Source organism: Sciurus vulgaris (assembly GCF_902686455.1).
Source record: "Sciurus vulgaris genome assembly, chromosome: 16".
In the NCBI taxonomy this organism is placed as follows: domain Eukaryota; kingdom Metazoa; phylum Chordata; class Mammalia; order Rodentia; family Sciuridae; genus Sciurus; species Sciurus vulgaris.
Genome location: NC_136477.1, coordinates 9,298,059 through 9,324,852, shown reverse-complemented (window position 1 = coordinate 9,324,852; position 26,794 = coordinate 9,298,059). Strand labels below are relative to the sequence as shown.

Below are 26,794 nucleotides of genomic sequence, written 5' to 3'. Positions count from 1 at the left end.
CAGTGTGGAGATTCCTTAGAAAACTAGGAATGGACCCACCATTTGACCCATCTATCCTACTCGTCGGCCTATACCCAAAGGAATTAAAATCAGCGTACTAGAGAGATACAGCCACATCCGTGTTCATAGCTGCTGAATTCACAATAGCCAGACTGTGGAACCAACCTAGATGTCCTTCAGTTGATGAATGGATAAAGAAACTGTGATATATATATAGATATAGATATAGATATAGATATAGATATAGATATAGATATAGATATAGATATAGATATACACACACACACACAATGGGATATTACTCAACTATAAAGAATAATAAAGTTGTGGTATTTGCAGGCAAATGGATGAAATTGGAGAATATCATGGTAAGTGAGGTAAGCCAATCTCAAAAATCCAAAGGATGAATGATCTCACTTATAAGCACTGATGACACATAATGGGGGGTGAGGGGGCAAGAATGGAGGAAGGAGGGTCTGTGTACAGGGAAAAGAGGGGTGGGAGAGGTGGGTGGGAAGGAAACAATAACAGAATGAATCAAACATAATTACCCTATGTAAATGTATGATTACACAAATGGTGTGCTGTTAATCCATGTACAAACAGAAACAACATGTATCCCATTTGTTTACAATAAAAATGAATTTTAAAAAATTAGTCACCTTTGGTCCATGTTATCACAAACTCTAAGGACTGCCTAATATTATGGAGGAAGAAGAGAAAATGAAGGTTCACAAAGGTTTTCATACTTCCCTTTATTCAGGAAGAAGCTCCTTTATACTATTCACATCATTCATGTCAGGTTCTTCCTTTATTTTTTATTTCTAATAAAGATCCATCAGTTTTCTTTTTCCCATTCTTTGTTCTGGTCAAATAAACATAGCAAAAAATTCCCATCTTGACCCTTCTTAAGTGCAAGACTCAGTGTCATCAACTACATTCATGTTATTTTACTACTCTCATTATCATTCATCTTTAGAAACTTCATCTTCTTGGATGGAAACATTGTATCCAGTTTAAAATTTCCCATTTCTCCCTACAATTTGGCAATGATCATTCCAATATAAAATCTGATGAGAAATTAAACCCATTACACTATAAAAGTAGTGTGACCAAGGAGGCAGGGTTTACCAACCTTGGTGATTAGTTTTGCTGCCTTTTCCAGCCTCCATTCCAAATGGAGGCAATAAATTCTGAGACTAGATTGTCCTGCTGTGGAGCCTAAGCAGAGTGTTTTTAATGTCTCGGTTCCTCAAGCTGTAGATGAAGGGGTTCAACATAGGGGCAACCACCATGTACATCACCGAGGCCACTGCACTCTTACTGGGAGAAGATGACACTGATGTACCCAGATATGCTCCACTGCCTGTTCCAAAATATAAGCAAACACTGCCAGGTGAGACCCACAGGTGGAGAAGGCTTTGTACTTCCCACCTGGTGACGGGATCCTCAGAATGGAGGAAACAATCTTATAATAAGAGAATAGAATTCCTGAGATTAGAAAAAAGCCAAATAAAAAAGCATCCAAATACACAACTATATTGTTGGCAAAGGTGTCATACCAAGAAAGGTTGAGAAGTTGAGAAAGGTTACAAAAGAAATTAAAAATTTCTACATTCTTGAAGCAGGTAAGTTGTAACACAATCACAATATGCAGGAGGCCTTCCAAAAGGCTAACTGAAACAGACAGCAATGGTAAAGAGCTACAGAAGCGAGGTTTCATGATGACTAAGTAATGCAGGGGGTGACAGATGGCCACATACCGGTCATAGGCCATCACACTAAGAAGTAGATCATCCATACATCCAAAAAAAAATGAAAATAGACATCTGTGTCAGGCAGCCCCCATAGGAAATGACTCTGCTATGAGTTAGGATGCCCACAATCATCTTTGGAACTGTGGTGGAGATAAAACCAATGTCAGATAAAGAAAGAATAGAGAGAAAGAAGTACATGGGGGTGTGGAGGTGGGAGTCAGAGCTGACAGCCAGGACGATGAGCAGGTTCCCAAGCACTGTGACCAGGTACATGCACAAGAACAGTCCAAAGAGGATGGGCTGCAGTTCTGGATCCTCAGAGAGTCCCAGGAGATGGAATTCTGAGACTTCTGTTAAATTTTGTAGCTCCACATTGCTTGAACAACTTTTGAAAAAGAAAAGAAGGTTGGAAAAATGAAAAAAAAAATGAAAGGCAGTCATCACTCTGCATATTTTTGAATTAAAGTATTCAAGTAAATTATTCACATTTCAGTACCATAAATATCAAGCAATATTGCTCACTTTTCGCAAACCCAAATGTCTTTGAATTCTCATTTTTATTTGCTCTTCACCTCTTTATATACACACCTACCTCAGAGGCCCTCAATTGAACAATGTTATAAGACCAAGAATATGGAGGTATCAAATCCATGATCACAGTAAATTACAGTCCGTTCTTTTTTACATATACCTTTATCTTATTTATTTATTTTTATGTGGTTCTAAGGAACTAACACAGTGCCTCACAATGGCTAAGCAAGCTGTCTCCCACTGAGCTACAATCTCAGTCCAACAGCCCATTCTTTTAAGAAAAACAAAATAGAGACTAAGAAATATCTCTTCTCCTTTAAGAAAAAAAAAAAAAAAAGTCATTCTAATTAAAGGAAATGGAGAAGCAGTCAAGTGTACATTATTCTAGGAGCATAGTACAATTTTCCTTGACTTTGAGTGTTTGTAAACACTCTATAAAAGCTAGGACTGCATCACCTAAACACCAAGTTAAAGTGTACAGTTCAGAAAATAAATGGGTTCCAGTTAGTTCCCAGGAGTTTTTCATCATTCTTCGGTGTTCTGAATTCTCCCCTTTTGAAGGGAAATCTCATTCGTCTTTGAAAAAATTTTTAACATATACCTTCTAACCTTGGCTTTGGTGGTCTTCACATATGGAAATACATGGTTTATTGAAATGTTTTAGCTATGTAACATCAATGACCACAAATATGACATTAGTATACACTGTACCTGTTAATGATTAAAAACAATGGAACCCTAAGAAACACTTCTGAATATCCTAAATTTTATCCAGGTTTACTTCTGCCAAATCCATTCAACCTCAATAAACTATCTAGTATGGAAGACAATTCTTTGCTTTTTAGTTTTTTTCTTTTCTATAATGTCTAGTAATTTGTTTCATTGTTTTTCTGAATATGTCTCTTATTTATAGCTAAAGACTTTTGAACCAAAAAAAGTCCCAGTTTAAGTCTTAGCCTTCTTAGGAATAGTTCATTTTTTTTGTTGTTATGTTTTTTCTTTGTTTTTGTTTTTGGTTTTGGTCCCAGGCATTGAAACAAGGGGCACTTTAACACTGAGCCATATCCCCAGCCCCTTTTCTTATTTTTTATTTTTGACAGGATCACATTCAGTTGCTCAAGACCTCACTAAATTTCTGAGGCTGGTTTCAAACTTACCATCCTCCTGCCTCAACCTTCCAAGTCACTAGGATTAGAGGCATGCTCCACAGCATCCAGATAGTTAATGGATTTTAAATCAATCTTTCCTGATACAAGGGTGCATTTTCTTACATCAGCTCCCTGAAGGAAACTTGGGCTCATTGTTTTGTCAGCTCTTGCTGACTAATGATTTAATCAGGAAACAAGGCAAAGGAGAAATTTCAGGAAACAATGTGAAAAAGCACCCGAGAAGTTTTGGTCATCTGTAATCTGGGGACAATAATGGCCTCCTTTATATAATTTTTTAAATGTTAAAAATCTCTTAAATTGTGCATCAAATAAATTGAGATATTTACCAATATGTTGACCTGTGGATATATCAAACTACCCAGATACTCTGGCCTCAGAGCAAATCCAGATTGTTTGCAACCTGCAAGTGAAGTTCTGGTAGATTTTTTTATATCAAAGTTGAGAAACAGTGACTTTGAATATTTCCTGGCATTTAGAAATCATGCACTGATGTTGCTAGTTATTACTGTCAATAAATCTGAAAACTAATTTGAAAAATGCAAACAATAATATTTGCCTCATAATCAATATTTTATTAAGATTGTAATTATTACCCAATACCTTTGAGTTCTTACTCTCACTGCATGACTCCACTCTCCTGCACACCTGACCCCCCCCCCCAGGCAATTACTGACATGAATTTGGTGGCTATAACTTTCTTTCAGAATTCCAGTGTCAGTATGGACTTATGTATCCATAAACAGTATCTTAAAACATATACCTAAAAAGTCTTTGAAGATCAACTAAATATTGTACAGTACAAACACTGATTGGCCCTGTAATGCACTGGTTTACATTGACCTGTGATTTCCAGTCCTTTTCAAGTATGCACACTTAATTGAATTGCTTTCATTGTGCATAACATTACCTGAGGGTAATTCAAGTTTAATTTTCACTTATTATTACAACAATTCTTTCTAAATTTTTGTGCGTCTCTCCATATCACACAGGTAAGAATTTCCACATATGTGGATGGAGGATTGATGTTTGACTTCCAACAAATGATTCATCATCAATTTACTATTAAGTACTTATATTTGATGTCCCAATTTTAAAAATTCATCATTATTGTATGCTTCCTCTTATTTTTTATGTATTTATTTTGGTGCCAGGAATTGTACCACTGAGCCACATCCTCAGCAGTTTTGGTTTTTTATTTAGAGATGGGGGTCTCAGTAAGTTGCCTAGGACCTGCTGAGGCTGACCATGAATTTGCTATATTCCTGCCCCAACTTTCTGAGCCACTGGGATTACAGGCATGCACCAACACCCTCACCCCTGGCTGCATCCTCTTCTTATCTTCTTATTCTTACTACCAAAAACATCCCTGCAGTCTATCTGATAATAATTCTTCCATGACAAGTCATAAACAAATTTCATCATGCATAGGGAACAATATTTCCATTGATATAGTAGAGGAGGCAGCACATTGAGACAGAAGGAGGTTAAGGAACATTTTATTCCCATGAATTTAACCTGCTTCTGTGAGCAGAATGTGTATAAATCTGTGCACCTCTGTGTGCTTATTCTACATCAGGCATAGAGAGAATAAAACCCAGCTCAACAGCACATGCGGCACCTAAGGGAAGACTAGAAATTAATACAAATGAATTATTTATGATGTCAATTAAATAATTCAATCGTTGTGCAAATAGTGAGTTTATTGATTAATGCAAATGTAAAAGGGCACTAAGAGCCTGGAATCATGTGAAACTTTCAAAAATATTTCAGCACAAACACAAGGTTTGCCTGTCCCTTCTCTGTCTGCCTCATTTTCTTTTTTAAACTACGAAATCTCTGCCATTGTCTTTGAATTATCAAAGATGTTGTAGAATCTGCTGATTGGAATCGCAGGGGTTATGTGTCCATAACGTAGACAGGAACATGAGCTATTTGCCTCTGGTTTATGGGACATTCTGAAAGGTACAAAATTGCAGATAGGGAATCTTCAAGTATGCTGAAGCCACACTGATTACGGCCAGTTTTTGTGAACCATGTCTGGTCTACTGAATATTTAACAGAGCTTTTTGGAATGCCTCCTCTGTCCCAAGAAAAGCATAGTCTCTGCACAACTGGAAATGAAAGAGTTAGTTATTAGTCATTCCTCTCCCAAGGTATATGATATTCTTACATAAGAACAAACATAAAATGACCCCTTGTAGATATAGGAACTCCATAAACTATATCTCCATGTCATGGAATACAGTAGTTGAATGGTATGAAGTTAACCTTATTATTAATGATAAATATAAAATTTATTTTGATCTTACTTAATGCTTTTGTCATGTTTTGATCACATAGGAAACATAACTTTCCTTATACAAAGCAGTTGCACCACCAAGGGATCTGTATGATGACAATGCTGAATCTCAGAGATACTAACAACCTGCCCTAATTCGCAGAAGGAATAAGTGGACCTGGGACCATTCACAATTAAATTGTAAGTCCCTGCATCGAATGCAGTGAATTTTTTGTTTTTCAACAATCAGAAAGTTTTGGAGAGATCCAGGATTTATAACACATCCAAGGTATATTTTAAAACTCCTTCCAATTGTCCAAGAAGGAACAAAATAAAGACCTGAATTTGTGCCTCCTTTTGAGAATGAGTGAGCTAATTACAAGAACAGAGGAGAATGGGCACAGCCACAGGGGTATCCAGGACGTGGGGAAGACTGATAACTGCTGTGACTCTATGCCTGCTTTCTCTCTCCTGAGCATGCAATCTTAGCCACTCTTTCTACCATTGATGTGGAGGTGAAAACCACTGCTCTGCCCTGGGGTCTACCTGAAGCCCCCAAAGAGAAGAACACAGTGAGCAACAAGTATTCCCAGAGAGACTGTAGAGCAAAGTGTTCAGTTGTGTGGCCAAGGAGACAACCTTTCAGGATTCTCCTACCAAAATGCCCTGTGTCCATAGTTAGCCAGCTCAGTTCAACCAGGCTTCACTCTTTGCTTCCTAACGAGTTGGCGCAAGGTACACAAAATGCTCCTTCCCTTTCCTGGACTATAATAACCTATAAATTGAGAAAAATCATACAGATGAAATGAAATAAGACATAGACCACAAAGCTCCAAGCCCCACATTAAGGAAGCCCTCATAATGGTTCAAGATGTGGGGATTGCTGTCACTTCCTTCTCATTATCATCACTTTCACATGCATTTTGGAGTTTAGAGAGAATCTTTGCTGCTCTCATGGGTTAGATGTCTCTGGGAAGTAGGACCAGTGTGGAAGGAAAGCACAATGTTGAATGAAATTCATGGGAAACACCCAACTAAAACCAAGAACACAAATTTCATAGATCTTATAGTTGAAAATTTGAACATTGGTATTCGGCCATCTGGCTACACAAACCATCATGCTTGTCCACTTGATGAGGGCACAGTGCTTCCCATTGTCCTTCTACTACCCATCCCCTCCCTCAGCACTTACAGAGTCATGCTGCTTCTCTGCTGGGTTGTGATGAAGAACGGCAGATCCAACACCCCTGCTCTGCCTGGTGCCCAGTGATACCTCAGCCTTTCCTCAGTATTGGAATGAGTACAGTGTAAGATAGGAGCTTCCACATGCAGACAGCGATTGAGAGGAGACACAGGCATGGAGTCCACTGGACTTGGCACACACTGAATGGCTGGAGGCACTGGCTCATTATTTACTATCATATGACCTTGGAGGTTCTGTGCATAGACCTAACAATTATTCAAATTGGTCCATGCTTTCATAATCTCTAGGGACTTCCTAATATTAGTAGAGAGGGAAGAAGAGAATATTAATGTCTACCAAAAGTTCCTAGGCTCTTCCTATATTCAGGAGAGAGATCCTGTGCACTCTTCAAATAGTTTATTTTCTTTTACTTCCATTTTCACTGTGGGTAAAATATAAAAGCCAGAAAAATGGTTACCTTTTTAACCATCATTAAGTTCATACTTTGATGACATTAATTATATTCACATAATTGTATAACCATCACAAACAACCATTTTCATAAATTTTTCTTCTTTCCAATATAAAGGTTGGTATGCATTTCAAAAACTTGCCATTCCTCCCATCCCAACCCTGGATACCACCACTGAGAGAAATTAAAGTCTTTAAACTACAAAAGCAATGTGACCAAGGAGGCAGGATTTAAAGATCTAGATGTTCAGTTTCTACTTTTAATGTCCTGCATTACAAATGGAAGCCACAGGGCCTGCTTTTTACTTTCTTATAATTAGAATGGTCTTTTTCTTAAAGTTGAAAGGATATTTATCTTTGTTTTGTCTTAAACATTTTATTGTAATTACATATCTATCTCTAATGTTTTTTGATTTTAAAACATAACTTTAGTTGAGTGTCTCCAAGGGTATTGTGTATAGAAAAAGGTGAATACCACAAAAATCAATGATGAAAGAGTTCTAAGATGTTTGGGTTTGTCACAACTTCAGAAATAATGCTGAGGGTATATGGCCCTCATGAAAGGACTATACTAGTGAATTATTTTATTCCAAAATAATAGACAGTGTTGCATGCTGGTTTGCTTATTTACTTTTTCCAATCTTCTTTTCATTCTCAAAAGGTGTTCATCCAATATAGAGCCACAGAATGTACCACATGTCTCAGAATTCCATCTTCTGGGACTCTCAGAAGATCCAGACCTGCAGCCCCTCCTCTTTGGACTGTTCCTGTCCATGTACCTGCTCACAGTGCATGGAAACCTGCTTGGTTCCCAAGAAGAATGACCAGGTACATGAACAGAAATACTTCAGAGGGGACAGATTGGCCTTCTCCATCCTCTGAGAATCCCAGGAGATGGAATTCTGAGACATGTCCCAGGTTTTGTGGTTATATATTGCTTGAAAACCTTTTGCAAAAGACAAGAGGTTTGGAAATATGAAACAATCAGGCACCCAATTTTGAACTCAAACATTCACAAGCATTCATACTTGAGACCCATATACCTTTAGTAATATTTCTCATTTTATACCATCTTGATATTCCTAAAACTCTTTCATTTTTGGCTTCTGTATGATTCAGTTGCTACTATACGTATCTAATTTACAGACACCCAACAGTGTTACAAGACCAAGAACATTAGAGATAACAAGTCCATATTCACAGTAAAATATAGCCTACTTATTTAAAAAAGTGGACAATTGAAAGTATGTTTCCCACCTTAAGAAAAATTATTCTGATTAAAAGAAATTAAGTCAGTTATATTTAGTTTCTTTTATACCAAGACAATGAAATACATTTATTTGACATAAAATATTCATAAATACACTGTATTATTTGAGCACTAGTTAACATTGATGGCTCATGAGCAGAAGGAATTGCTGTGTGCCCATTACATTCTATGATATCCATCATTCTTTGATGTTACTCATCTCTCTCCTTCATGAAGAGAGGAGAATATTAGTCAAATATTGATTTTCTTAGTCAAATATTGCTTTTCTTCAGAGCCATTGACAACATAACTACTGTCCTTGGCTTTGGTAGATTTCAATTTTGACCAATATGGTTAGGTTAAATGTACAGGATGAAGTCGAGCATGGTGGTGCACACCTGTAATCCCAGCATTTCAGGAGACTGAGGCAAGAGGATCCTGAAATCAAAGCCAGCATCAGGAATGGTGAGGCACTAAGGAAACTCGTGAGACCTGGTGTCTAGACAAAATACCAAACGAGGCAGGGGATGTGTATCAGTGGTTCAGTGCCTCTGAGTTCAATCCTTAGTACCAAATATATACATATATATATGTATAATTATATATATGCATATAATGAATGACATCACTGACCACAAACCTGACAGTAGTGTGCACTGCACTTGCCAATGCTTAAAAAAAGTGAAGACATGCTAGGAAACACTTTTGAAATTTTTCTTTTATAAAGATTAATTTGTATCCACACTATATAACTCAATTAAACATCTGTTGCAAAGACAAGTCTTTGTTTTTTGCTTCTTTATGCAGTATTCTGTAACAGGCTGCTGCTCATAGTGCTTCATTGTTTTTCTGATTATAATTCCTTTATTTAGAGTTGAGAATGCTAGCACCAGGGAAGGCTCCAATGTCCAGGTTTGAGTATCTGCTCAATAGATTTTCTTGACCGTCCTTCCTGAGATAAGATCCAGCAATGCCACTCTGGGTGTATATTGAAAGGAAATGAAAACAGAATTGTGAAAAACATCTTCGCTCCCATGAGTATTGCAGCCACAAGATGTGGAAACAACCAAACTGCACATCCACATGAGAAGATTAAGGAAACGGGTCCATGCACATCAGGGAACACTCTCCAGCGATCATCAAGGATGAAACCCTGTGGTGCATTAAATGAAATAAGCCAGCTCAGAATGACAAGTATCACATGGTCTTACCCATAGGTGGGATCTAAAAAAGGTGATCCCATGGACACTGGGAGTAGCACGAGGATGACCAGAGACTGGGCAAGGTAGGCAGGAGGCAGGAATGGGGAAGAGATGATCAATGGACATTAGGTAACAGCTGGGTAGGCTCCAGAGTTCTGGGGTGCTCTTGCACAGGAGAGTGCCTGTAGATAACAAGAATCTACTGTAAATTTCTAAAAGCCAGAAGAAAGGATTGTGAAAGTCTTCAGCATGAAGAAATGACAAATCTTTAAACAGACAGATGTGCTTAACCTGACTTAGAAATTTATTGTTCACTTTTCCTCTCTAGCATGAAAATAGAAGGGAGACCATGAGGGTTGAGAAAATGTATCTGGACGATAGAGGAAGGAAGGGCGAAGGGAGGTACAGAGGAATTAACTTGATCATATTTTATTATGTGCAAGTATGAACATGTCACAATGATGTGTAATATATTGATGGTTAATAATATTTAATTATATGTCACTATATGCAAAATTATTATGTGCCAATATAAATTTTTAAAGTTACTCTTCACCTACAATATATGTAATTATACATATTGAAATATAACATTACACTATTAACATGTACAATCATTATATTTTTATATGTCACTAAAATAAATTTAATTTAAGGAAAAAGTACATAGAATCTGAATTGACATTTTTCAAACACAACATGCAAATGAACATGAAGTATGTGAAAAAATTAATTTTCAACATCACTAACCATCAGGGGAATGCAACGATAAGTCACAATATCACTTCACACCCATTGAAATGATTGTCATTGAAAAAGCAAATGTTGAATAATCAGAAACATGACAAATTACACTCCATTTGTATATGATCTATCAAAAGGTAAATGCATTCTATGGTCATATATGACAAATTAGAACAAATAAAAAATATTAAAAAAAAACAAATGACAAGTGAAAGTGATGATTTGGAGAAGGGATTATTAAATTCTCTTACTGGGAATGTAAATTAGTGTAGCCATTATGGAAAATGCTATGAAGTTCCATCATAAATTAAAAATAGAACAACCCTATGCTGCAGCAATTCCAGGAGTAGATATAGATTCAAAAGCTCTCTAATGAATATTCAAGAGATACCTGAACTTCCATTTTTAGGAGGCATTAGTTACAATCGCCAAGATACAGAATCAACCTAAGTGTCCGCAGTGAGAATTACAGATACAGATGTGGTCCATATACACAAAAGAACACTACTGAAGCATGAAAAGAAGGACCTTCCTTCATTTTCTGCCACATGGATGAACCTGTGTGAAGTGCTGTTAGGACAAATGAGCCAGGGATGGAAAGACAAACACCATGTAGAATCTAAAAAGTCAAACTCACTGGCATTTCATGAAAATCAGTAGAGGAAAGGGAACAGAGGGTGGGAGGTGGGAAGGGAGGGGAGAAGGGCTGGGGACTGTTATTGACCAAACTATATTGTTCTGTGCACATTTGCAACAATGATTCTCCACATTATGTACAACTATAATGCACCAATAAATATGTGGAAAGAGGAAAATAGAGCTCTGAAATAGGAAGAAAGTCAAACTCATGGAAACAGTAAAATATCCATGTTTCTGGAGTGGGGGAGGGGAGAGATGTTTGTTCAAGGACACAAAATTTCACTTAGGATGAACAACTTCATGCAAAGGATTGTGCTGAATACAGGTAATAAATTGTACAAACAATACCCAGAGAAACATCCTAAAGAATGGAGGAAGTATTTGGAAAATGCTTATCTGATAAGGGCCTTGTATCCAGAATATATAAGGGATTTTACAGATCTGAAATAAAAGTACACGGGCTGCAGTTGTGGCTCAGTGGTAGAGCACTCACCTGGCATACATGAGGCCCTGGGTTCAATCCTCAACACCAAATAAAAAAATAAAATAAAATAAAGGTATTGTGTCCACCTACAACTAAAACAAAATAAAATTTAAAAAAAAGGAAGAAAAGTACAATCAATCCAGTTGCGAAATAATAAGTGTCAATTTAAAAGACATTCCTTCACAGATTTATACACTGCCTACAGCACATGAGAAGATGCTCCATAAGTCATGGGGAAATGCAAATCAAAAACATCTCAGCCAACTCACAACCCATGGGAGGCTATAACTTTTATGAAATTGAAGAGACAAACTATTGGCAAGGTGGTGAGGCTATCAGGATCTTCATGTGTAAAATGTGCCAGCTATTATGAAGTGCATCGGGCTGTTCCCCAAACAGTTAAGTGTACCATGGCCATAAGGCCAGTCTTACTCCTACAGGTATAATTCAGATAATTGGAAACAAGTATAGTAAGTGTTCAATGATGGGCGTAGGTTGCAAGGAACCCATTGCTAACTGACTTCATCATTGTGTGAACATAAAAGCTCACACTGGAACAAACTAGGATGGCCACAATGTCATTGTGTGATACATGTCATGGGACCAATGTCATTCATGGTGACCATTCATGGAAATGACATAATGAGGTTCATGAATGTACTCAAATCAACACATAGGCATGAATTGCCATAGCAGCTCTATTCATAATAGTCAAAAAATGGAAATTACTCATATGAACATCAGCAGATACAGGGATAAATACCTCATGTATATAAGATGGTAAAGTATTATTCAGTCATAGAAAGAAATGGAACAAGTTAACATTTACTAATAAATCAGTCAAAAGCATGAAGAAAAGTGGAAATGAGGAAAGAAAAGAACAAAGAAAATGAAAATGCTTTTCACAAAAAGAAAAACAATGAATCATATTTTCCAAAAGCATCATATCAGTATGAATCCTAGGAACAAAACTGAAATCAAAAGCAGATCCTAGCTTTCAGACTGAAAATAAAACATTGCTCATACAGGAAATTTTTAAAAAAGAAATTTTAAAGGTGTATAATTTGTACTTCTCTCCCACTATTATGTCTACCTGTCCATACTTTAGAATATTCATATATAGCATGTCAGAACAATACCAATTTAGTCAGCATCCCTACATCTGAAGTTCTCAGTCGTCCATTCTTTTCCTTTGTTTGTTTTAATTAGTTACACATGATAGGGGACTGCACTTTGCAATCATACATAAATGGAGTATAACTTCTCATTCTTGTGTTTGTCAGTGGCCCATTCCTAACCAGACCTGAAACCCTCTGTCTAACAATATCCTGGCACTTAGAACATGATTTATGAATATTACCTAGTACTATTGTCCTATAATACATGAATTTGAGAATGATTGTCTCAGGACTAACATTGACTAGAGAGATTTGAACAATTACCTAAGAAATTGGAGTCACAGTCTCTCTGCCTGATTCCATTCTCCTAAAAACCTCTCTTCCAGACACACACACTGTCATGAAGTGGGAAGGTATAATTTTCTGATGATGTTTCCATGTGAGTATTATGTACCCATACAGTTTTCTTTATAAAATTGCCTTAAAAGTACCTAAAAATATTCATCCAAGCATTCTGCAATACAGTACTGATTGCCCATGAAATGTACTAGTTTACAGTAACATAAAGGGTTAATTCAGTCAATGAAGTACATGCCTTTCTTCAAAGTCTTTATCTGAGGCAAAGTGTTACCTGAGGAAAGTACATTGTTTAATACAAAGTTTATTTCGTCAATCATTTCAAAACCCTTTTCCCTCTCTACATGTCACACACATAAAAATGCCTCTGTAATATATTGGCCAGGAATAATTGATTTCAAATGAAAAATGAATGTCCAAAGACACTGTGAATGACCTACAATTATGTCCCTATACAAGTAATATTATCTCCTATATCTTCTCAATCCTAATATACGTCATGAACATGAAGCGTCCCCCTAAAAACAATGTTTTGTCCTTGATAACTCCTGAAGAAATTTTGCCTTGTGCAGGGAATACTCTTTCCCTCTGGTTCCAGCAGAAGAGACGGTGCCCTGGGCTGGAGTCAGGGAGGCCACATTTCAGACCCACATCACACCTGCCAGGGTGAGCACGGTGTGTGAATCTCTCCTCTTCTCCCTGCTCACTGCTTAATGGAAACAGAAAATAGCAACATTTCCACACGTATGCAGCATCAAAGGGAAATTTGGAACTCAATAAATACTTAGTGACTGTGATTTAATAAAAATTCCATTTAGGTAACTGTCAACATGCAGAGGAAAGCCATGGTCAAGGGCACTGGAGGCTGAAATGAAGAGAAACTCTGTGCCTCAGTGGAAGGCTGCAGTGTTCAGTGGCCCTTCAGCGTCTGCCTGGTTGCCTTTCTTCTAACTGATGAAAAGCACTGTTTTAACTCGTGTCTATTCCCATGAACATTACTGATAGGAGGATCAAAAATTAAATGTCCCATCCATAAATATAAAAAATGGAACCTCAGGTCACCCGATGTATGAGATGAGTGTCATGGTGATTAACCTAATCATGACTAATGGTAACAATAATATCCAGGTTTCATTCTTCCCTGATTTTATTTACATATCCCATAGTATTCACATAAGAGCAACAATTACCTATTTAATTCCTACTCTCTGCAGTGTCATCAACTAAAATCATCTCAGATGACAAGGCTGAATCGAGAGACACTACTGACACTTGCGACCACTTTTTACTCTGACATTGAGACATTAAATATTTTTATTCATTCCCACCAGACAGTCCTAGTGTAGCTCTACAGATCTTAACACAGATACCTTTTTTAAATGTTTCTAGCTGCATGAGTAGGAATGGAAACAACGCCTGACCACAGGTCAGCTTCGAGGTTTAGAGATCTGTTTTCAAGCAATGAGGAGCATGTGGTGAGCTCCAGGAAGTGCTGGAGGGATCCATGAGAGTGATCTCTACTAATGATCATCAGCCTCCCCACTGTGACCTCCTTTGTGGCCTGCGACGGTTCTTCCATAGTGCATGCAGCAGGTGTCCCCTCTTCTCTGCCCTGTGGTCCCGGTATCCTACAGGAAAGAGCACCATGGGAAGGCTCTCTTTCTGCAGGGATGGGGAAGAGAAATGGCTGGTTTGCTTGTTGATGAGACAACTGGCCAGGATTCTGCTGTGATGCCCTGGGTCCATGGTCAGACAGACCAATGCAACTAGGCTTCACGCTACCCTACCTAGTACACAAGAGCAAGTTGCATAAATATATGTTCATCTTTGCTGTAAAGGATAATAAATTTGACATACTAAGCTGAGCGGGGTGATGGACAGGAAATGAAACAAATGTCCTAGAAGATGTAGCTCAGCACCTGAGCCTGGGAAGGCCTGCACCTCAGGTCCTGTCCTCCTCCTCATCCTGTCACCACCACCATATGCCTTTCATAAAGGTAAGGAAACACTTTTGAAGGACTGAACCATTTTGCATGGTTATGGGTGAGATTTAGATGGAATATGGAGCCAGTTTGGATGGAGATAAATTTTTTTAAATCGTATCTGATACGCTCATCTTAAATAAAAAACAAAACTTCAAGAAACCCATACAAGAAACTGCGCATGCTGGTGTCCTTCCATGTGGCTACTCAAAGAGTGACATTTGTCCTCAAGATGAGTAAATGATACTTCCAGTAATCCTTGCTACAGACAAGTGGTCCCTCTGCACTAACTGGGTTACAAGCTTCTCTGCTGGGTCATGACAAAGAAGTGCACATGCGAAGACCCACCCATACCTGGTGCCCAACAAAGGCTCAGACTCTGTGCACAACATTCCTGAGAGCATGCTGTCAGCCAGGAGCTTCCTGATGCAGAACCACAGCAGAAGACACAGCCATGCAGCTCACTGGACAAGAACCATCCACTGAAAAGGTGCAGGCACAGGCTGATCTTGGACTAATATATGACATTGGAAGTTCAGTACACATATCTCACAATTAGACTAATTGGTCTGTGCAATGCCCATCTCTAAGGACTTCCCAACATTAATGCAGGAAGGTGAAAAAAAGACAATGAAGGTCCACTTAAGATTTGGACCTGAGATGTAGTTGGGAGGAACATTGTGTACTCAATTTGCTTCTTTCACTCATATTTTTTTTAAAGATACATCGGCTTTCAAGGCCCATTCTTAAGAAGTTGAAATATAACAAAAACTACTATTTGAATCATAATAAGTATATACTTCAGTGACACTTATTTGGTCATTAGTTTCTTTAATTAAGCATTCAGTCCTTAAGGGAATAGTGGATCTACCGCTCAGAATGACTATCAAAGGACTCTGCAGCATTGGAACAATATGAAAATCAAAACCATGTCTCAGACCAAGCTAAGGGTCTCCTGTCACTTCTCTTTGCTCCTACTTTGCTTTTCCAGGGCTCATGGACATCTCTGCCATTGTTCTTGAGTTACTCTAAGTTATTTTTGTTCGTATATTACTCCATCATCACATATTAATCACATAGGTAGCACAAGTTTTCTGTTTAATCTCGATTCAGCGTCATTGTATCAACGAGAAATCACCTTGGATGACATTGCTGAGTAGCAGAGTGCTGACAACCTGCCCATTGTTCCAGAAAGAATGAGTTCAGCCAACGGCAGCCAAAATTAAATTGCAAATCTGTGGCTGTGATGCACTGATCTTTTCACTGTTTTCTAACAATCAGAATATTTTAAGCTGAATCCAGAGGTCCTGGCTGGAGATACATCTCTAGTACATTCTTAACCCTTTGCAAATTGCTGAGAGGTAATGCAGTCCACTCCTGCTTTGCTCCTCTTCAGATGGGCTGATTACCATCATGCAAGGGAATGTGACAGCTGCAAGGGTCTCCTGGAGTGGGAGACATGGGGAGGTCTGTGCTTCCTGAATTGATGTTGAAGTAACCAGAAGAGACCCCCCCCACCATAACTGAAATATATAAACTTATATAGGGACCCCTAGCATAATGAAGCTTCTTAGCAAGGTTTTACAAAAAGTGTTAAGGATTTCACTGGAGTTCTACTGAGGGCTAATTCTAGTTTGAAGCTTCCTTTTTCTTGTAAATGCCAGGTTTGCAGACAAAAGGTGTGATACTCTGTCTCAAGAGAGATTTGTACAAAAATTACTCTTTTTGTTTTCCTTGGTAAAACTTGTGAAAACTCTGTCTAGCCTAAGAATATGGGACCAAGATTACCTGTCATGTAACCAACCATTATTATGTAACTCTGCCCCCAATGGTGTATAAATCTCAAATAATTTTCAGATCCAGGATCCAGAGACTTAACAGCATTAGAGTCTCAGGACTGCTGAAGCTTAAATAAACCCGATTTCTGAGAATCCCTCAGCTGTCCAGCCTAATCTTCCCTACATAAGTACAATTGAGGCCACTGTTTTCTCTATCCTGGGATCTACCAGAAATCCCAAAGAAAATTCATAGGAAAAGGGGTTGCACCCTGCAGAGACAGCAAAGTGAAACACAGGGATGCTTGTGGAGGGGATGGCCTGCCAGGCCTGGCCTACCAAGATGCTCAGTGCCTCAAAGCCACAGTGCATTTCATGCTTAGCTTCACTATTTGACCTGAACCCTAGCACGAGTTACTAAAATCTATGATCTTTTCCATTATATCAAACAAAATAACATGGCTATTATAGCTTGGTGAAGATTTTGCAGGCAAATTTAAACAACCTTCGCACATCACACAGTTCAGCGCCTGGCACTCAGAGATCTCCCATTGAAAGATCATGTGTTTGGAGGCTATCTTCATTCTGGTCCATCACCTCCTCATCACCTTCATAAACATCTCTCAGTGCTGAGGACAAGGTGAAGGAGCACATTCCTTCCATGTGGATGACAGTGTGTGGCCAGAAGGATCAATGTGTGAGGAAAGGAAAACTTTCATGACATTGTGGCTGTGCTCACCACCACCGGGTATGTCATCTACATGCCATGACTCAGTCCTCAGGACTGAAACTGTGCAGTGCTCTCCCCTCTGGGCAGCCAGACCGCATGTCCATTTTCCCTCCGTCCTTCACCTCCCACAGCTGTTACCTATTCACATGGGCTAAGGTGAGTCAGGACTAAGGAGTGTGGATTCCCCATGCTTGGTACCCAGGCACCTTCCACCTCATCTTTAGAGTTGACGACATGCAGGATAAAATAGGGGCTTCCTAATACACATAATCATGGTAAAAAGAAACACAGGTGTGGGGGCCCACCTGACCCATCAAGCTGAAAAGCTGCTCATTGACTGTGGTGTGATTTTGGAGACTCAAAGCATACAATTCGTGACTGGCCAAAAGGTGATCATATCACAGACTCGAAGAACTTCATAATACTAATGTCTGAAAATTAACATCAATTAATGCTTTGAACCAAATACTAGTTTCTTAAGTCCACGTTCATTATGGTACATTTAAATTACAAAAACCTTGACATTGTTACCATTGTTGCATAGCTTAGTGGTATTAAATGTAGACATAATTGTGAAACAATCACTGTTACCTATCTCCAACATTCTTTATCTAACCAAAGTGAAACCTCATCCCCAATGTGCAAAGAACCAAACATCCCTTCCCAACATGAGTCCCAACCATTCTACTATAAAACTTGGTGAGAAATTAGCATAAGGGGCATATTGAGAGGACCAGATATTGATCTTTGCTGCATTTTCAAACATGAACTGCAACCAGACACCATGGGGGTTGAGATTAGACTATCCTGTGGTGCAGCCTCCTCAGGGCACTTTTAATGTCCCTGTTCCTCAGGCTGTAGATGAAGGGGTTCAGCATGGGGGTGACCACAGTGTACATCAGTGAAGCCACTGCACCCTTTCTAGGAGAATTTGATACAGCTGATCCAAAGTACACTCCAAAGGCTGTTCCTAAAAATAAGCAAAAAACTGCCAGGTGAGACCCACAGGTGGAGAAGGCTTTGCACTTCCCACCTGAGCCTGGGATCCTTAGAATAGAAGAAATAATTTTATAGTAAGAGAAAAGGATTCCTGAGATGGGAAAAAGGCCATATAGGACAATAAGAAGGTATTTGACAATGATATTAGAGAAGGTATCAGAACAGGAAAGATTCAGAAGTTGAGAAGGGTCACAGAAGAAACTAGAAATCTCCACATCCTTGAAGCTGGTAATTTTTAAGATCATCAAATTGTGCAACTGGAAGTCCAAAAGACTCAGCAAAAATGACACCAAAACTAAGAAGCCACAGAGTTGAGGGTTCATAATGACTGAATAACGCAGCGGGTGACAGATGGCCACAAACCGGTCATAGGCCATCACAGTCAGAAGCATATAATCCATACAGACAAAAATGGTATAAAGAGACATTTGTGTCAAGCATCCCATATAGGAGATGACTTCATTGTGAGTTTGAATGTTGACAATCATGTTTGGGACTGTGGTGGAGATGAAACCAATGTCAGCCAAGGACAGGTTGGAGAGGAAGAAGTACATGGGGGTGTGGAGGTGGGAGTCAGAGCTGACAGCCAGGATGATGAGCAGGTTCCCAAGCACTGTGACCAGGTACATGGACAGGAACAGTCCGAGAAGGATGGGCTGCAATTCTGGATCCTCTGAGAGGCTCATGAGATGGAATTCAGAAACACGTGTTAGATTTTGTGCTTCTATGTTGCCTGGACAGCTTCTGAAAACCAACAGGATGTTAAACAAAATGCATAAAACAACCACCCTTCATTCTGGAAACATTTAAGTTCAAGTTTGCACAAGGAAGGTGCTCACACTTTAGGTCCACACATCTTCAACAATAATGCTCAGTAGTCAAGCAGCCAGTCTCCACACACTCTTTCAATATTACTTTCTCCCTCATTCACTTCTCTTTCCATACTCACTTTACGGACATTGAGCTGAACAATGTTAGAAGTCAGGAGCAGAGGAGAGAAGAAGTTCCTGATCACAATGAAATATAGCTTAGAGTTTAAGGGGGATATGGGGAATAAGTAAAGGACTTCCTATAAGAGAAATTAAGAAGCAGTTTGATACACCTCATTTAGCTCTAAGGTCTTTGGACAAAGTCCTTTGACAGGATGTTTAAGACCAGATAAGAACTGCTTCTCCTTACAACCAGATCAAGGGTGAGGATTCATAACCAGAACACAGTATGTGCCCATTTTCTTCTTTGATCTTCTCATTTACCTCTTTTGTGGATTTAACTTTTCTCTTTAAAAGTTATGTAAACTAAAAATATAATTTTATAATTAACTTTATTTATAATAAGCATATTTATGTTACATAAAAATAAGAACTTCAAATTTAGATAAGATTGAGTCAGTGCACACAATCAATGGTAGCACTGACCACAAATGGGCAGTAGTGTGTGCTGTGCCTGTCGATGGTTTTAAAATCATAGACAGTAAGACTCTCCTTTGAACAGTTGAATTTTATGCAGGTTTATTGTATCCACCCATATAATATCAGCAAAATGTCTCTTACATAAAATGCCTCTTCACTTGTTTCATTTTCTTGACTCTGTACTCCATCTGGCCTGATCAAACTAGGTCATGGTTTCTTGATCTCAACTCGTCAATTCAATTTTTATGATCTAAGCACCAGGAAAGCCCCAAACCTCTGGTTTAATTTCAGTGCTTTTTTCTTCTTCACGGAATTTCTGGTGAGTTGTTACTCACACATTGATTTCAATTCTCTGATTTAGGCTACAAAGTACACTTGGGTTCATTACTTCTCATTTCTCGCTGTAATTGAATTGGGTACTGTACAAATCAGAGTATGTTAAGTAATAATGTAACAACTTCTTGGAAACTTCATTTGTAGAATGAGGGTAGTAATTGTCTACCTCCTATGGTTGTCATCAGGAAAATTTTCTTACAAACCTCTCATGTTGCCTATCTTGTACTTCTCTCCCATTATTAAGTCTACCTGTCCATATTTTAGAATATCCATGCACAGTGATGTCAGAACAACACCAATTGTACCAGAATATCCACATGCAAAGTTCACAGCAGTCTTTTCTTACATCAGACTTGCAATCCAATGTCTAATAATATCCTGGCAGGTAGGACATGCTCCATGAATATTACCTACTCTTATTGTCCATAATACCCATTACCTATATAGAAATATAGAAATATATGACTGTTATAACACTGAGTCAGGACTAACATTGGACAGACATCTGCATCATTATGTAAGTCATTTGAGTCTCATATCTCTGCCTGATTCCTTTTTCCTGCAAGCCTGTCTCGCAGACACACCTACTGTCATGAAGTAGGGAGGTATCATTTTCTGTTGGTGTTTTCATGTCAGAATTATCTACCATACAGTTTTCCTTTACAAATTTGCCTTTAAAGTACCTAAAAGTACTCATCTAAGTATTCTGCAAAACAATACCTATTGCCCATTAAATATATAAGTTTACGTTAACCTGACGTGTTAATTCCTTTGTGAAGTATATTCTTCTTCTTCCAAGTCTTTCTATGATGCAAAGTGTTACCTGAAGAAAGGACATCATCATTTAATTGGATAGTTTATTAATATGGAAATCATTTCAAAACCCTTCTGCCAATCTCCATGTCACTCAAAAAAGAATGTTGCATAATATGTCAGTCCTTCCTAGGGGGTTGATTTCCAATTTAAAAAAAAATGCATGTTCAAATTTGAAATTAGTGACCAACATTTATGTCCCTACAAAAACAGTCAAATCAGAATCATCAGGGTACCCTCTCAGTCCTAATACATATTATGAAAATGAAGCATTGCCCTAAAAATAATATTTTGTCCTTGATGAATCCTGAAGAAATTTCATCTTGTGAAGGAAATACTATTTTCTTTTGGTACCAGCACAAGAGACGATGTCCTGGGCCGGAGTCAGGAAGGCCACATTTCACACCCACATCACACCTGCCAGGGTGAGCACAGTGTGAATCTCTCCTCCTCTCCCTGCTCACTGCTAAATGGAAACAGAAAATAACACCATCTCCACAGCATGTGCAGCATCAAAGGGAAATATGGAACTCAATAAATATGTGGTCACTGTGATTTTAATAAACAAACTGCATGATTAGGTAACTATCAGCATTATGGAGGAAAGCCATGGTCAAGGGCAGTGGAGGCTGGAGTGAAGTGCAGCTCTGACTGTGCCTCAGTGGAAGGTGCAGGGTTCAGTGCCTCTTCAGCTCTGCCTTGTTGCCTTTCCTCAAACCCATGAAAATCTCTGCCACGATTTCTGAAAATATGTGTATTGTGGATGATATTAAATAAAATTAAAGGGTCCCTATGTCCAAAACGTAGACACAGAAAGACACTTTTAATTTGTCTCTATTCCCATGGACACTGCTGGAAGGAAGGAATGTACAGACGGGAGGCCACAAGTCTGTTAAACCAAACACATTTTTGCCGATTTAGGAAAGAAGGATGGATGGTTCAATGCTCATCAGACTTGCCCTGGTTTCTTCCCTGGGCCAGGCAGAACAGAGACCCCAGGGAGTAAGAAATAGAAGAAAAGGATACATTCTTTCCAAACACACAGCACATGTATCTGTTAGGGCAAAAATAAACTGTCCATCCAAACAAAGGAAAACTGGTCGCTTGGAGTCACTGGACATATTAGTTGAGTAGCATGACCTAGTCATGATTAACAGTAACAATAATATCCAGATTTTATTTTGCCTGATTTTATTGATATACCCCATATTATTCTAATAATTGATCAAAGTATTTATCCTTTCTCACTGCAGTTATATCAACTAGAAGTCATTCAGATGACAAGGCTGAATCTAGACACCAGTGAAACCAGGGACGGCTTTACAGAGATCGTAACTGGGACTGAGAGATTCTGAAACAGTCCAAGTAAATATTTTTATTCTTTCCCACCTTTCAGTACCAGTCCAGAGACTTTAACAATGGGTAAATCTCAGATACATTTCAAAAATCTTTCCAGTTTCATGAGTGGGAATGAAATCAAACCTGACCTCAGGTGTACTGTGAGATTGAGAGGGTCATTTTCAAGCACGGAGGAGCATGTGGTGAGGTCCAGGAGGACTTGGGGAGCTCAAGAGGGTGATCTGTGCTAAATGAGCCTCTCCTGCTGAGACCTCTCCTGTGTCCTGAGGCTGTTCTTCCATATGCATGCACAGGCACCCCCACTGCTCTGCCCTGTGGTCAGCAAGAACCCCACAAGGAACAGAACCCTGGGCAAGGCTCTCTTTCTTCAGTGACAAGGAAGAGGAATGGCTGTTGGGTTCCTGATGGGATGGACAGCCTGCCAAGATTCTCATCTGATGCCCTGGGTCCATAGTCAGACAGCCCAATGCAAACAAGGCTTAACTCCTATCCAACAAATGAATACAAGTTACAGAAGTATAATGCACTTTTCATTTTCTGTAATATAATTATATTATGACACCTATGACTAAAGTGAGATGGTGCACATAAAATGACATCGAACACATTGCTCAGCACCTGAGCCTGGGAAGCCCTGCACATTAGTTCATGGTGCCCCGGCTTCTGTCACCCTCCTCCTCATCCTTATCACCAATGTACATCCCACAGCTTAGGAAGCACTTCTGAAGGACCATTTTGTGCTGTTGTGGGTGAGATTTCTGTATGAATTAGAACCAGTGTGGGTGGAGAGCACATTGTGAATAAGATTTCTGAGCTCCCCACCTGATATAGAATCTGAACCCCACAACCCCAAGGTTGAACCTGCAGGCTGGTGTCCTCCCATCTGGCTACTCTGTGGTGTTTGTCCTCTTGCTGAGGTAACACTACTTCCAACAATCCTTCCCAAATCCATGTCCCCTCCACACTTACAGGGTTCCACTGCTTCTCTGCTGGGTCATGACCAAGAGGTGCTGATCCCAAGACCCTAATAAGTGTGGAGCCCAGTGAAGTCTCGGCTGTGTCCACAGGACAAGATTGTGTCTTCAAGAGCTTCCTGATGCAGACACACTGAGGAGGAGACACCACCTTGCAGCTTATTGGACAAGAACAATCAACTGAAGGGCAGCAGGCACAGGATCAATGTGAACTATTATATGATCTTGGAAGATCAATACACAGAGCTTGTAATTAGACTAATTGGTCCATGAAATACAAATCTCCAAGGATTTCCTATCATTAATGGGGAAGACAAAAGAAAATAAATTTCCACATAAGTTTATGGCCCTAAATCTAATTAGGAAGAAACTTACATATTCTATTTTTATTCTTTATTTCTGCATTTCTTAAAGAGACATCATGATTAAGGTTCATTTTATTGGGGAAAATATAAATACAAAAAAATTACCATTTGAACCACATTAACTACACACTTCAGGGACATTAATTTCATTCCCATTGTTGTGCCACAGTCACCATCATCCAAATCCAGATATTTTCATCTTATAAAATTTAAATTTTGTGCCCATGTGAAAAAACTCACCATCCCAGCTGTAGGGAACATTCCTCAAGCTTATCTGACAGCAGTCACTGACACCATGGTCTAAGTAAGCCAAACAGTCTGGACAGAGAAACTGAGGTAATGGTAAAGACTCGCCATGGACTGAAGGTCTTTGCAGCTGCTAAGGCTGAGTTAGGAGCTGAGAGGAGGCCTTGCTCTGTCAAGCATCCCAGAAAGCTGTGATGTGAGCTCGCCCGTGCTGCCTTGCCTCATGCTGTGTGCAGGGGCTTACCGTCCCCCCAATCCTTTGTCTCAGACCTGTTGTTGGGTAGAATTATTTAGGCATACTTGGATTTTTTACACTACCTCGACGTAGTTCACCGATAGGCTGACTCTGTTATGCTTTAACAAGCATGTTAACCTGATTGGATAATGTGCCTATATATGTCCTGTGCAATCCTAAGTAAAATTAGATCTGTGCCTTCAGAGCCCAATCTTTGATATCTGAGTGCACTAGGTAGGCATCGTCCTCACCCTCAGCAAACCCCCATCTCTGAACAACTACACCCAGCAACCTCCACTCTACTGTGAATCATGGTGTGGAGAGAGTCTTCCAAATAAAAAGCTCGTGCTCAGGGAGGGGTATTTCCATGACTAGATCTAATTCTGTTGTATTTTCCACCCTGCATTCCCCTTGGGTGCCGCAGTTCCTGAGAATGGCATGTTCTGCTAGCAGCCTCCTCAATGGCAGCCTCTTGATTCTGTTCCTCTGGTGGAAGTGAAGGATTCTGCATACAGGTGGACACTGCACACACCACAGAAGTCGGCACACCTTTTCTAGATGAAAACGGCACACTTGAACCAAGGTACACTCCAAAGATGCTAGAATTTGTCCCATTCTTATACACTCAATGCACGTTCATAGGGAACATCATTTTCTGTTTAATTTGTATCCAACACAACTGTATCAGTAGAATCCACCTCAGATGACAATGCTAGTTCTCAATGACACTCACAACCTGCCCTATGTTAAAGAAATGGTAAGTAAAGCCAGTCAGCACTGAAATTAAACTGTGAATCTCTTGGTCTAACGCATGACTACTTTTAATTCTTTCCCAATGTTAGGAACACTGTGTGCAGAGGTCCAGAGTCCTCAACTGCAGGCACATCTCAGGTATGCTGGGAACTCTCCAGTTTCCTGAGTCGTAATGATCCAGGCCTGGCTCCAGTTCTCCTTTTCAGGTTGAGTGGACTTATTGTAAGAATTCAGGAGATGTGGGCAGCTCCAGGGATATGGTGGGGGGTGTCCACCTATTGTCCCCTACTGTTTCTTTGATCTTTTCCTCTCCTCTGAGCCATGGTGCAGCAGGCAACACGCATGTGGTATTCTGTAATCAATCAGATATCCCAGGACTAACATGCACAGGGAATGAGGGGTCCCATCCTAGACTGAGAGGAAAGAAAAAGTGCAGCTGGTGTGAAGGAGGCAGCTGCCGTACTGCCCTGTCCATGCACCCTGTGTCTCACCTCCACAGAGCAAGTCAAACGTGGCTGCAGTTACTCTACCTAACAACCTAGAGAGAGCTACACACAAAAAACTGTGCCCATATTTATACAATAAAATGATGTGCCATGCAGACCTCATAGAAAGCCTTGCAGATGAATTCAAATAATCCGCATGGAACACTGGTCAACACCTAGCACTCAGAATCTCCCATTAACAATTCATGATGTTACTGATGATTACTCTCCTCATCCTCAGCATCACCTTCATCAACCCTTTGTAATGCTTAGGACAAGTGAAAAAGGGGTATTTACTCCCTTTGTGGAGGACACTGTGGGAAATAGAATTATTTTGGCAGGAAAAGAAAAGTTTTGTTTGTGATTTTAGTTATCACCCCCACAACCAAAATTTTGCACATTATCAGTCTCCTGTGTGGCTACCCAAACATCATGTTCTTCCTGAGGAGGAGGAGACAATGCATAGGACATTCCCTCCTCCAATCTTCTTCTCCCACAGAATTTACTGGTTTGAACTGTGTATCTGGTAGGTCATTACCCAGGACAGCAGACCCAACACACCTCTCTAGTGCAATGGTAACCTTCAGGATGATCATCCATGCAGTCTGAGAGAGTAGGTCCTTAATGAAAATGATCATGGAAGAAGGAGACACAGGTATGGAGCCCACTGAACTGGGAAACTTCGAGGGGAAGGGCTAGAAGCAGAGGCTGAACATTTATGTGACCTTGGAGGCTCATGTCTCAGAAAACATATTCAGTCAGATGTTTCCAGGTTATCACAAAATCTAAGGACTTCATATCAATGATGGTAGAAGAGGAGAAAACAAATGTGAAAAATGTTTTCAGCTCCTCCACTACTGACAAAGAAGTGCATATGTACTAGTCATTAATTTCTTTTCAGTTTTATTTGCTTTTTATTTCCATTTCTATTAGGAAGAAATCAAAATTTCAATAAAATTAATAATTTTCACCTGTGTCAAGTACACAGTTCAGAGGCATGTGTTATATTAATATTGTTGTGAAAATATCATCAGTATTCATCTCCAGAACTTTTTTTTAATTTTATTTTTTCAACATGAATCCTTTTTTCATTTAAAAAGTGCTCCAAGATTCCTCAGGAAACTTTGAAAGAAACCGCTATTTGACCCAAT

At 39.3% G+C, this 26,794-nt stretch overlaps 2 protein-coding genes and 1 pseudogene across 3 annotated transcripts in view; all 3 read right to left on the bottom strand.

Annotated features, from left to right (window-relative positions):
* LOC306646097 (olfactory receptor 7E178-like) overlaps positions 1-15,614 on the bottom strand; it is a gene marked incomplete at its 3' end in the record, with an annotated part of 34,654 nt that extends 19,040 nt beyond the window's left edge. Inside the window, exon 1 of the mRNA XM_079114563.1 lies at positions 15,519-15,614. Within this exon, the coding sequence (XP_078970689.1) occupies positions 15,519-15,568 (50 nt within the window). The 5' untranslated portion in view covers positions 15,569-15,614. The remainder of the gene's footprint in view (positions 1-15,518) is intronic.
* Positions 1,200-14,761, bottom strand: LOC306646400 (olfactory receptor 7E178-like; annotated as a pseudogene). The gene is made up of 2 exons: positions 14,604-14,761; positions 1,200-2,142 (listed from the first exon to the last, which is right to left on the bottom strand). The product of its transcript is annotated as an olfactory receptor 7E178-like (transcript).
* Positions 15,615-18,466: 2,852 nt separating the features above from the next.
* LOC306646154 (olfactory receptor 7E24-like) lies at positions 18,467-19,354 on the bottom strand (the record flags this gene model as incomplete). Its single annotated transcript, XM_079114608.1, has 1 exon — positions 18,467-19,354. The coding sequence occupies one exon, from the start codon at positions 19,352-19,354 to the stop codon at positions 18,467-18,469; it is 888 nt and encodes a 295-aa protein (XP_078970734.1).
* Between the last annotated feature and the right edge of the window lie 7,440 nt (positions 19,355-26,794).